The 12,794-nt window shown below is 35.1% G+C and overlaps 1 protein-coding gene across 11 annotated transcripts in view; it reads left to right on the top strand.

Annotated features, from left to right (window-relative positions):
* AGTPBP1 (ATP/GTP binding carboxypeptidase 1) overlaps nucleotides 1-12,794 on the top strand; it is a 195,711-nt gene that overhangs the window by 77,634 nt on the left and 105,283 nt on the right. For 9 of the 11 annotated variants that reach the window (XM_054658865.2, XM_016961056.3, XM_009456802.4 and 6 more), the window contains 3 exons: nucleotides 3,098-3,135; nucleotides 6,433-6,641; nucleotides 8,748-8,925. In XM_054658865.2, coding sequence (XP_054514840.1) covers nucleotides 3,098-3,135; nucleotides 6,433-6,641; nucleotides 8,748-8,925 — 425 coding nt within the window. The remainder of the gene's footprint in view (nucleotides 1-3,097; nucleotides 3,136-6,432; nucleotides 6,642-8,747; nucleotides 8,926-12,794) is intronic. The other 2 variants (XM_054658866.2, XM_001136417.6) reach the window with 1 other exon arrangement.

Genomic DNA, 12,794 nt, shown 5'->3' with positions numbered 1-12,794 from the left:
CTCTTTTTTGTGGTGGGGTGGATCTGGCTTCTTCCATGTATCATGATTATTTATAGATTCACTTACGTTGCACATATCAAAAATTTATTCCTTTTTATTGTTGAGTAGTAGTCACAGTTATGTGGCTGTATTGTCATTTGTTTATTCATTCACCTCTTAATGGACATTTGGGTTTTTAGTTTTTGACTGTTACAAATAAAGCTGCTGTGAATGTTTATTTGGGTATATAAGCATTCACACACTTTTTATGGTCATATATTTTTTTATTTCTGCTGAATAGATATCTAGGAGTAGAATGGCTGGATCAATTGGTAGCTTTTCAAAAAAACTGTCTTTCTGCAATATGTTAGATCTTCCCTCTAGAACACGTGGAGTACTATTGTGATAAGTGTTTTAATGTTTTCTCATGTTTATGTCAGATCTAGGTCTGTTTCAATTGTTTTTTTTTTTTTTCCCATCATTATGGGTCTTTTTTTCCTTGCTTTTTTCATGCTTGATAATTTTTGAGTGCCAGTCATTGTGAATTCCACCTTGTTGAGTGCTGGATATTTTTGTATTTCTATAAATATTCTTGAGGTTTTTCTGGGATGTGGTTAAGTTAGTTGGAAATAGTTTGATCTGTAAATGTCTTTTCACATTTGTTAGATGGGATCAAAGCACTGTTTAGGACTGATTATTCCCCACTACTGAGGCAGAATCCTTCCGAGCACTCTACCCCATGAGTTATGAGGATTTCCAGTGTGATTGGTGGATATAGGCACTGTTCTCAGCCCTGTGTGAATACTAGATGTGGTTCTGCAGTCCTTTTGGATGGCTTTTTCCCGGCCTTAGTAGTTACTTCACACACATGTGCTGATCACTACTTTGCTGAATATTCAAACACAACTCGCTGAAAATCCCTGTACAGCTTTCATTTTCTGGTATTCTGCCTTGTGAGCTCTAACCGACTTGGTCTCCCTGGACCCACTATGTCCTCAATCAGGGAGTTCATGTGCTGAACTTTTGGGATCTGCCAGACTCCACCTAGGTTCTGTCTCCCTGTGCTGTGGCTTGGTCGCTTTCTCAAGGTGTAGTAAGCTGGGGCAATTGTAGGGCCCATCTCATTTTTGCCATTTCTGTGGATCTCTATCTTTCATTGCTTAATATCCAGTATCTTAAACAGCCATTCCATTTTGTCCATTTAAAAAAATTACATCAAATGAGAGGGTACATCCGGTTTCTGTTACTCCATCTTGTCTGGAAGTGAAAGTTCAGATAGCCTTCTCAAAGGGAGACTGACATTTCTGATTGCATAATTTCCTTTATCAACAAGATAATTACATTATTCATTTTCTGTTGCATTGAGATTTTATGTGGCCCTAGGCATGTTATATTTCAGTTCTGTGGAACAAAATTGTTTTAAGAAGGAAACTAGAAAACACATATATAAAGCACCTGTAACAGTGTCTGGCATTTGTCAGGTCTTGCTGAAGAGGTTTTCTTTTCCATTTTAGTTTTTATAAATCGCAGTCTCATATGGAATATTCATTTAGTTTTGTGTTTAATTTTGACCAATTTAAAAGCCATCCTTATTCTCATAGTTTTATATTCTCCTGTACATTTTATTGCATAAGTGTAAAAAGTATGGAAAGTTTCTTACTGATAATTCAATGCAATGAAAATTTAATACAAAATTTTATAATGTTTATTTTTAACTCACCAACACTTCACATTGTTTTGAGGAAGTTACAGGTATGAATTTATTATTTTACAAATTCGTTATTATAAAAATTTACAGTTGCTTTATCTTTGTCAATAAATAAAAGTGTAGCCATTAAGAACTTCTTCTTACTGGGCATTTGTTGAGCACTTACCCTGTGCCTAGTCCTCGATTATTGTTTCAGATTTTGCTGTGAACTTTACCTACCCATCTTAAGTCTTGTAATCTGTTATGCTCTTTACCTTTACCTACACCTAGTCATGCTACTTCCCTTGTACTGCTGATGTATGCAACTTTTACTTTATTACCTCCTTTTTGTTTCTAATTTCTTGAGCAGTTTTTTCATAGCTGTGCTCTTTTATTACATTATGTAGATTGTAAAATTATCTGTGGAAGAGATAAGTTTGTTTTCTAATTTTATAACCACGAAGAACTTGCTACTGTGGTTATCAAGTAGGCATTCAACAAATGCTTAATGGTGAGTGAAATGATTGTTTCATAATATACACAATTTTAATGCAAATTAATTGTAATTGTTGATGTATTACCAAGAGGTACCATAGTATGTGCCTTACATTTTAAAAATTATTGAAATTAAGTGCCATTTCTTCAGTAGCTGATTAAAAATAAACGAATTGAATTACAGGTTTTCCATGGTGATATTATGTGTATTTTTACAGCTGATTAATGGCAGTTGATTTCACTGTGTGTGACTGAGTATTTACGTTCAAATACAATTTAAATACTTTCAATTTTGGGGGTGATTGCTTTGTCCTCTAAGGGACAGTAAGAGTTTTTGAGATATTAGTTAGGCTTCTTATTCATCTTGGTGCGTCATAGCTGAAAAATGTTAAGGGCTGATACTTCTCCCCAACCTTCAAGTTCCAAAATATTTTACCTTTATTATGGCCTTAAATAGGAGGATATATACCTTGATAGAATGGAAATACTTTGAAGTCAGAAAGTGACAATATCTATAGAATTTTGTTGTTATGAACTTGTGTTAAGATTTGTTTTTAATTCCTTTGCAAGTCACGGCGTATGATTTTTAATAGTGTGGTTCCTTTGTTAACTCTCAGGTCAGATACAGAGGCTGATGAATGATTCCGTTCATCTAACTTCTGACAAATACTTAGACATTGTTAATTTCCTTCTTTTTCTTTCTCAAAACATTTTGTTTGTTCCTATCTATTGATATTTCAATCTTTTTCATATCCAATTTTAAGCTGAAGAGAGAGATGCATACGGAGAAATACCATGTGTAATTACCTTAAACAAGAGTAAACTTTGGAATAGATAATAGAATAATGACTTATTGAAAAAGATTGTATGAATTTACTATTGTAGATTAATTTTACTAGTTTTGTTGTTGTTTGTGTTTTCTTGTTGTGTTGACAGGGTTGCTTTAGACACTCTTGCTGCATTGCTAAAATCAAGTAAGTTTTTAAATACTAGAAATACTAGATACTATTTTTCTGAGAATTCTATTTATTATGTTAAAGAAACTGGAAATGTAGATTTAGACTATAGTTATAAAGCTGGTTTATAATATTCTAATGTCAAAATTGAGTTTTCCTTTTAGTGTAGTTGATGTGCATCATAACTAATACCATATTATGTTTATTGAGCTATAATTTATTTAGTACATTTATATAATTTAGTCAAGCACATTGATTTCTTATTTCTAAGTAATTTAGATAACATAAAAATCCATTAGTAGAGGAAAATATATAAGTATCATGTTTTGAAAGTAAAGCTAAGATGGTATTGAACTTTTACCATAAGAAATATCTTTAACAACTACTATCTCTGATTTTGTGAGTGACTTAGAACCCTACAAATTTTATTTCTACCATAAATGTAAGTTTATATAACATTTAGAAAATGTGACAATATACATTTACAGTCTAATTCATTTACAAAATAAAGCACTGTTTTCCTTATCAGAATTGAAGCATTGGAGTAGATATGTCTTATGCTTTTGGAGAGTAATCATCTATACTTACACATATTTTTTCTCTCCAAGATACTGAGTCTCTTTATTTTAAATATTTTTTTGGGGGGCTTCAGGGGTCTGTTGGTTGATTACATAAACATTTTGTTTAATCACGGTAACATTTGGTCTTCACAATCTGTGTTGGTGGCTGGGTGGCTTTTATATGTCCCCACCCCACTCCACCCTCCACAAGGGAGACATAATTAACAGCTAGCTCATCAAGAACTGTCTGTCAGGGGTGAGACCAACTTGCCCCTACATTTTAATTGCCAGAACTCTTTTTTTTTTTAATAATAGCAAATAATGAATTGATCAAAAATCTAATATTTGGTAATGATTTATTAAATTTTAAAAATCATCTTAGGTATTAGTAGTAAATAATAGCATTCTCATTTAACAATTTTATTTTTCGAATGAAATGTATGACACTCAGTTAGATTAGCTTTGTAGCTTTATTTTCATATATGATGTGGTAAGCTTTAGACCAAGATCACAATACGTGGATTAATTTTAGAAGATATTTTTAGGTTTGCTTTGATGGGTCCTGAGTTTGTGGTTCAAACTGTATAAAGATTAATTCTTAATATGGGCAAATACTTTTGATTTGGAGTAGATTAGAATAGCTATTGAAACTAAACTTTTATTAAAGGTTACTAATTTTCAGGATCACTGATAGTGAAGTCACTAATTCTAAGTTAGTAAAAGCCAAAATTCTCATAAGTTGCAAGTATTTTATAGAAATCAATCCATGATTACTGTAATTTAATATTTTCAGTTTTTAGTAGTAGTCTCCTTTTTACTCCCTCCCTTCTTTTTCAAATGAGGGTGGTGGGTAAACATACATGTTTATTCCATCAAAATAAAAAAAAGTAACTGACAAGTAGAATGACTTCAGTTTATATTTAATATATTTTCAGATGACACATGGCACTAAATAGGATGAAAATTGAATGATACAAAATAAAATTTAGTAGCCTACTGTATATTTTTAAACAAATCATGGCATTTTGGAGCATTCTCATTTATTTTTCAAAATTTTTTTGGTTTTGGCAGGGAGGAGCAATCATTTTCTTTAAAAGGATAAATTAGACTTTAGAGAGGGAAGAAGAGACATAGGCTAATTGTGAGTTTGGTACACTGAATACATGAATAAAGTTCCCTTTACTAATGTTTTAATTGTGCTCAGCACAGATTGCATGTAGCTCTGTTCACTTCCTTTAAGGGGCACTCAGCACCTGTGTTTGAATTATGGGCAAGTTTCTTACTTAATCTTTCGTGAAGAATTTTAATATTTCTCATAAATTCCATTTAGGCTATTGGGAATCTTGGTGGAAACACACAAGGTTTGTAATAGGAATTAGAATGATCATAATGGCTTTTAACAAAATCACATTCACAGCTAGTAAACTAAAGGCTTATTTCCAACTGGTATAAACAAAGTGTATATTCATTTAAAATGTATGAAGCTTTTCTTGGTCAAAACAATGGAAGTGATTTTGTAAATAGCCACAGCCTTAGCACACTAGCTATTGTAGACACAATACTGGGTTTAAAGCCTTCACATAAGAAATCTTTTCCGTATCTCTAGTGAGTGTCTTCTGCCTGTCTAATGTCAGAACATAGTTCTGAAAGGGAATTAATAAGTTTATCTCAGTGTTATGTTTTAGGTTTGTACTAGCACATTTAGAAACTGTAATAATTCAGGCAGCTAAAATCAGCGGAGGCTTACTACTGCATTATCTTAGTGTCCATACTGTGAACTTGGTGGGTATTTTATAGGTGTATTTGAGATTAAGAAGAGATTAGTATTTCCTTGTAATTAAACAACCTCAGATGGGTATTGCACATTATCTTGCACCCCTTATAATTAACCCACCAGAGCAGCATTGGGTGACTTGATATGTTGCTCTGATATGATTCCCTTGCCACTATCTTAGTAAAATGTACCCTATGGTTAATAATTTTAAATACTAATACTTTTAAAAATAATAAAATTAGGTCAAACATGGATTTATTTGTTAATTCTACTCCAATAAAATTGAGTATTTACAAAAACCTTTAGTGTAGTTCTTATTGCAATAAAAATCTAATGACTAGAAAGCCAGAAAGCACTATTTTCTAATCATATAATGCTCCTTAAATTTCATTTACTAAAAAAGTTACGGAAGTATTTTTTTAATGAGCATTGTTATAGTATGAATATTTATATAATTGTGGAGTAATTAGAGCAATTAATTTTAGTGGAAACACAAAGTTTGCAATAGAAGCTACAATTCGATAGGGTTTATTTCAGTGGGAACATAAAGTTTGTAATAGAAATTATAAAAATGATAGCAGATCTTCTAAAAATCACATTCACAACTAGCAAGTAGAAAGCTTATACATTTCATTTGGTGTAACAAAAATCAGTATATTCGTAAATTGTAAAATACCTGAAGCTTTTGTTAGTAAACAAAAGCCTTTAAAAAGATGTTCCTCTAATTTTAGTAAAGAGATTTTGATATTTATAAATTGTGAAACATTACACAGGCAGATTTTGGAAGAGGTTGTAATTTTCTCTCTGGAACTTCATATTTATTTTGTTAGAAAAAATATAAATATGTGCTTGTCGTTTGTTTTGGAAAAAAGAATTATAAGTATCCATCACAATATTGAGGTAATATTTTAAATTTGATTTATTCTACCACTCACTCTCGTCATTTAAAAAATATTCTTTCTCAATTTTCTTTTGTTAAAGAAACAAATGCCAGGAGAGCTGTAGACAGAGGATATGTCCAAGTGCTTTTAACAATTTATGTAGATTGGCACCGCCATGATAACCGGCATAGAAACATGCTCATTCGGAAAGGAATTTTACAGAGTTTAAAAAGTGTTACAAACATCAAGTTGGGAAGAAAAGCATTTATTGATGCCAATGGGATGAAAATTCTGTATAATACTTCGCAAGTGAGTTATTTTCTTCTTCTTATTGTGATTATGTACTAATGATATGATTTGGTTGTTAAGAAAACTGAATTAGTGTGCAAATACTCAGAAACGTATACACAGGATAAATGCATTTTTCGAAAATCTTAAAAGTAAAAGACACAATTATTTCTCACATGTGACCTCAGGCTGAGTTGCAGGAAATGGTCAGTGCACAGCTCTGCAATGTGAAATTTTCTTTTTTTTTTTTGTATTATTATTTTTTTATTATTATACTTTAAGTTTTAGGGTACATGTGCACATTGTGCAGGTTAGTTACATATGTATACATGTGCCATGCTGGTGCGCTGCACCCACTAACTCGTCATCTAGCATTAGGTATATCTCCCAATGCTCTCCCTCCCCTCTCCCCCCACCCCACAACAGTCCCCAGAGTGTGATATTCCCTTTCCTGTGTCCATGTGATCTCATTAAGGCAAAAGGAAGAAGTAGAAATTCATCCACTTAGCAAGAGGGGATTCCGTAAAGCCATGTTTTCTAGGATGTGTAGTTGGCTGTACTCGGTGTTGTATGCTCCTCTCATGAGGTATCTGTGGATCCTTTATAGCCTGTAGAGCAGCTCTGTTGTCTGTGAGTATTCTGCACGTTTTCCTGCTGGATAGAGGCTTTTTTGAATAGAGAAGGTACAAAAATGAAACCTGGAACTGGGAATGCTATATCTGCCAGCCATTTTAAGCATAAACGTTTTTGACAGTGTATTTAGTGAGATCCTTTCTAGTTGCTGTGTTGACTGTCAGCCATGGGGAATGAGGATGTTGCAATGCAACCCCCCCCTTTTTTTTTAAGAAAGCTATAATTATTAGAAAGAAATCTGTCTTTTTGAAAATATCAGCCAGTTATCTTGATTGTGCCCTCCTGGTCTCACACATGACAAACACAGTCTATTTTTATATGACAAGAGTTGAGATATCTGAACACATATTTTATGTTTACCTTAGTTTTTTCTTTTCTAGATCAATCATATGTACTTGTTTTTACTATTCCTAGTATAGACATTGATGGATATTTTATATATGAGAAAGAGTTAGGTCACTTGGTTTATGCCACTTAACATTTCTGAGCCTTAATTTCTCATTTGTTTTGACAGGTCAGATGTGAAAATGTATATGGAAACTTTTACAGTCTATCAAAGTACCATCTAAATGTCAATTGTCACTAATAAACTGTTGTTATATGACGGTTTCATATCCCATGTCCCTTAACCCTTCTCCAGATTAGATACCAGGACAGCAAGTCAGACTCTTAAAACTTTATATTGTGGGCCAGGCGCAGTGGCTCATGCCTGTAATCCCAGCACTTTGGGAGGCCAAGGCGGGCGGATCACGAGGTCAGAAGATCGAGACCATCCTGGCTAACATGGTGAAACCTCGTCTCTACTAAAAATACAAAAAATTAGCCGGGCGTGGTGTCGGGCACCTGTAGTCCCAGCTACTCGGGAGGCTGAGGCAGGAGAATGGTATGAACCCAGGAGGTGGAGCTTGCAGTGAGCCGAGATAGCTCTACTTCACTCCAGCCTGGGCGACAGAGTGAGATTCCATCTCAAAACCAAAAACAAAGAAACAAAAAAACCTTTATATTGTGATATTCAGGCTATCCTTTTATAAGGTGAATAGCCAACTTATGAGAGGTATTATTGCATGATAACTGATACAGTTCTGAGGAAGGTTTGGTCAAATGCGTGTTTTTTTTTTTTTTTTTTTTTTAATTTCTTACACCTCTAAAATTTTCTTGCTTAATCCTTTTCCCCCCTTTCCCTTAAATTATCTTTTTTATTTTATGCCCTAGGCTTGCCAAGTGTCCCCCCAAGTCACTCCAAAGATGGTACTGATTTCTGCTTAGTGAAAATATTTAAGGAAAAGTTCTTCTGAATTTGCCACATGGGGTTCTTACTTACAGATAGATAATTCTGAATAGTAAAGCTATTTTGTAATTATTCTGTGTTAAAATATTGGTTTTTGAGATATTTGTTTCTAGAAAATTAATGTATGACACTTTTTGAACTAAAGTAAAATTGGTTCAGTTATTCATCAAAAACATTCTTTTTCTTTTTCTTTTTTTAAAAAACAGGAATGTCTGGCAGTCAGGACTCTGGATCCTCTTGTCAATACCTCCAGTCTGATAATGAGGAAGTGTTTCCCAAAAAATCGACTGCCACTCCCAACAATTAAAAGTTCTTTTCATTTCCAGTTGCCTGTTATTCCTGTGACTGGTCCTGTGGCTCAGCTCTACAGCTTACCTCCTGAAGGTAGGATCACAGGGTCACTGCTACTTTTTGTGGGTTCTTAGAATTATGTGACCCTGTCATTTTCTTTTTATTTATGTCTAACTCCTCAGCAAAGGAAGGCCTTACTTAACATGATAAACATTCACATTTTATTTTAGTTAAGCATTTCTTTAAATATAAGAAATTGGAGGCTAATAATTAAGTGAAATGGTGTGGGATGTGTTGTATATATGCAAATGTGAATTGTGAAATAATTAAGCTTCACATAGGAATGTTATTTGATAGCTTATGTACTTTTTTTTTGTTTTAATTTTTTTTTTTTTGAGACAGAGTCTTGTTCTGTTGCCCAGGGTGGAGTGCAGTGGTGCAATCTCGGCTCACTGCAACCTCTGCCTCCCGTGTTCAAGCAATTCTCCTGCCTCAGCCTCCTGAGTAGCCAGGATCACAGGCCTGTGCCACCATTCCCGGGTAATTTTTGTATTTTTAGTAGAGACGGGTTTTCGCCATGTTGGCCAGTCTGTTCTCAAACTCCTGACCTCAAGTGATCTGCCTGCCTCGGCCTCCCAAAGTGCTGGGATTACACGTGTGAGCCACCACACCCGGCCCAACTTATGTATGTTTTTAAAGTGTAAAAATATAAACATTAAATGTCTAGGTAAATTATGTTCGGGTTTACATTTGTAGCTTTTCAGTGATTTTTTTTCTTAAGTTAAAAAAAAACAACCTAATCACCAAAATTACTATGGTTTTATGCTTAACAAAAACTTTCACATGACTTACTTGGATGAAAATATGAAATTATCTGAGGTAGGCTGTTTGTCATTTTCCATATAATACTGTAGGTATACAGTAGAGGAAGTAAGAGTTTATTTATATGGGGAAGAAGAATTTCTTTGACAACATCTACCAAAGTGAAAAAGAGAAAGTAGTCCTGGCTTTTAATAGAATTTCTATAGTATTTTCTCATCAGTTTATTACTTTTTTTGAGAAAAAAAAAGAAGATTCTTTATTTATATGTAAAATTCTTATTTGAAACAAGTGTTTTAAGAGAATTTTCAAGGAATTATATTAGTTTCATTATCCTTGATATAAATTTATTAATGGTATATGTCATAGGGTACACTATTATGATTTTATTTTTAAAATATGTAGTTATTAAAACAAGTTGACACAACATATCAAAATGGATTATTTAGAAACCTCCTTTAAAATGTTGAAAAGTCTAAGACTAAGTCTAGGACTTGTGAGTAAGAAAGCTAAGTAAAAGCAGTGGTCCAATACCCTTTTCCCATTCCATTTGAAATTACCGACAGACTTTTACAGGAGAAAATCTGTACCAAATCTGAAAACTGGGTAAGAGGGGCATGGAACAAATACAGAACATTCAAGAGATGTGGTGGAGCTGTGAGTAAATGCAGGAGCAGCATCAAGCCTCCACTCCCTCTTCTAGGAATGCATTATCTTCTGCTAAAGTTGAGGTGCCATTAGCACCAGTTTGGAGGGACAATCAGGAAGCAGTTGGAATCCCTTTCTTTCCTACATCAACATAGGATTATGGGGGTTAAGTGGTGGTTCTCACTGGTGGAAAGCTGGTGAGGCTTCCCTGTGCTGCGGCCAGTAGTAACACCAGGAAGGAGGTAGGATAGGCCCCAGCAAGTTCTTTATTTAGTGTCTGGATTGACGGATAGAGAAAGCCGACCTCTAGTGCAGTAAATTCACCAAACATGGGAACAAACAAGAAATTATATTTTTCTTTTAGTTCCTTTGTTGCCTGCTTCTCAGACCAATGAGTCACTGGACTAGAAATGCATATTTACATTGACTGACAAGCCTTCCTGATTCAGATGGGAGAGGAGGGTTCTAATAGCAAGTGTATAGATACTAGGAAAATACTCTCATTCTGTTTTCCATTATTCCTTCCTCCTCCTCCTCCTTCCTCCCCCCATGTTTCCCGGGCTGGTCTCGAACTCCTGAGTTCAAGAGATCCCCCCCACCTCAGCCTCCCAAGTAGCTGGGACTACATGCCCTTGCCTCTGCTTTGTTTTCCATTATTTTCTCACATGTCAGGCTTTATTATATGTTTCACAGTCTTTATTATTATTTACCTTCCTCAGCTAGAATGTGAGTCCACAAGGATAGGTCTGAACTCTTTTACTCACAGCATTTCTGACCCCCAAATATGTGTCTTTTGTCCTCATACCAACCAATTCTCCATATCTCCAGACACCAGCTGGGTGTTCTGCAATTCAGTTCAATTCTGACACTGAAGACCTGGAGTTAATACAGACCCCACAGGTTAAGGGTTTAGTCCCACAGGACTGCTACCACTTCAGATAACAATTACAAGTCTGGACTACCTGTATGTCTGACCTACTGGCAATAAAGTTGATGGGGGTGGGGGTTTCCACAACCTGTTCCTGAAGTTTGATAATTTGCTGGAATGGCTCACAGAACTCAGGAACACTCTACTTATGGTTATGGGTTTATTATAAAGGATACAATTCGAGAGCTGCCAAATGGAAGCGATGCATAGAGCCAGGTATAAGAGAAGGGGTGTGGGGCTTCCATGCCCTCTCTAGGTATGCCACCCTCCCAGCACCATGATGTGTTCACCAACTCAGAAACTCTGAGTGGTGTGTTGTTTTTTTCTTTTTTTGAGATGAAGTCTCACTCTGTCTTCAGGCTGGAGTGCAGTGGTGCGATCTCAGCTCACTGCAGCGTCCACTTCCTGGGTTCAAGCAATTCTCCTGTCTCAGCCACCCAAGTAGCTGGGACTACAGGTGTGCGCCACCATGCCCAGCTAATTTTTATGTATTTTTTAGTAGAGACGGGGTTTCACCATGTTGGCTAGGATGGTCTCGATCTCTTGACCTTGTGATCCGCCTGCCTCAGCCTCCCAAAGTGCTAGGATTACAGGTGTGAGCCACTGCACCCGGCCAAAACTCTGAGCTTTTATACCATTGTTTAGGGTTTTTATGGAGGTTCCATTATGTAGGTGTGATTGCTTAATTATAAGGCTATTTTTGATAAAATCAGTCCCCAGCTCCTCTCTCCCCAGAGGTTGAGGAGTGGGGCTGAAGTTCCAACTGTCTGATCATGCCTTGATCTTTCTAGTGACCAGCCTCTATCCTGAAGTTATCAAGGGGCCCACAAAGAGTCACATCATTAGAACAAAAGACGCTCCTCTACCTAGGAAATTCCAAGGGATTTAGCAGCTGTGTGCCAGGAACCTGGGACAAAGATCAAATATGTATCACAATAGGACTGTTGTTGTTTTCATTTTGTCTTCAGCATCCATTAGATTGTGTGGGACATAATAAGTGCATTTAATGTTTGTTGAATAAATGAATCGAGCTGGCCTTGATACTTATTCTCCTGAATGTTAAATGCTGCATCTATGGAGATTTGAAGGAAAGGGCTCTGACTCAAGACTTCTGGACCTTTATTAGTTGTCACCGTATGTGAAGGTGACATATTCTTAGGTATGTTTGGGTACAGAAGTATATTATCCAGGTATTCCCTTCCTGAAGTAGTTATGTGAAATATTACTCCAGCCAGTCAGATGATGAATTAGAGATGTCAAGAATGTAGACGTTACCTAAGAGTATTTGTATTAAACATTATAATCTGTTAACTATATAATACTAAATAGTTGTTATAGTATTATTATGAAACATGTTAGCTAATTATTGGCAAAAGATACATAATACAGTTATTATAAAGTGGGTATTTACATAAATGAGCTACAATTTATATTGATAGATTTCCTAATATTTTACTGTTCTTGCATTTCTAAAATGAAAATTATACAAATAATCCAAATGTATATTCGCCAAATGTAAAGGTAACATCTGGAACAGAGATCCTTAAACAGGAGTCCATTGACCCAT

Source organism: Pan troglodytes, chromosome 11, assembly GCF_028858775.2.
Source record: "Pan troglodytes isolate AG18354 chromosome 11, NHGRI_mPanTro3-v2.0_pri, whole genome shotgun sequence".
NCBI classification, from domain to species: domain Eukaryota; kingdom Metazoa; phylum Chordata; class Mammalia; order Primates; family Hominidae; genus Pan; species Pan troglodytes.
The sequence above is the reverse complement of the archived record's forward strand: the minus strand, read 5'-3'. Positions and strand labels throughout refer to the sequence as shown.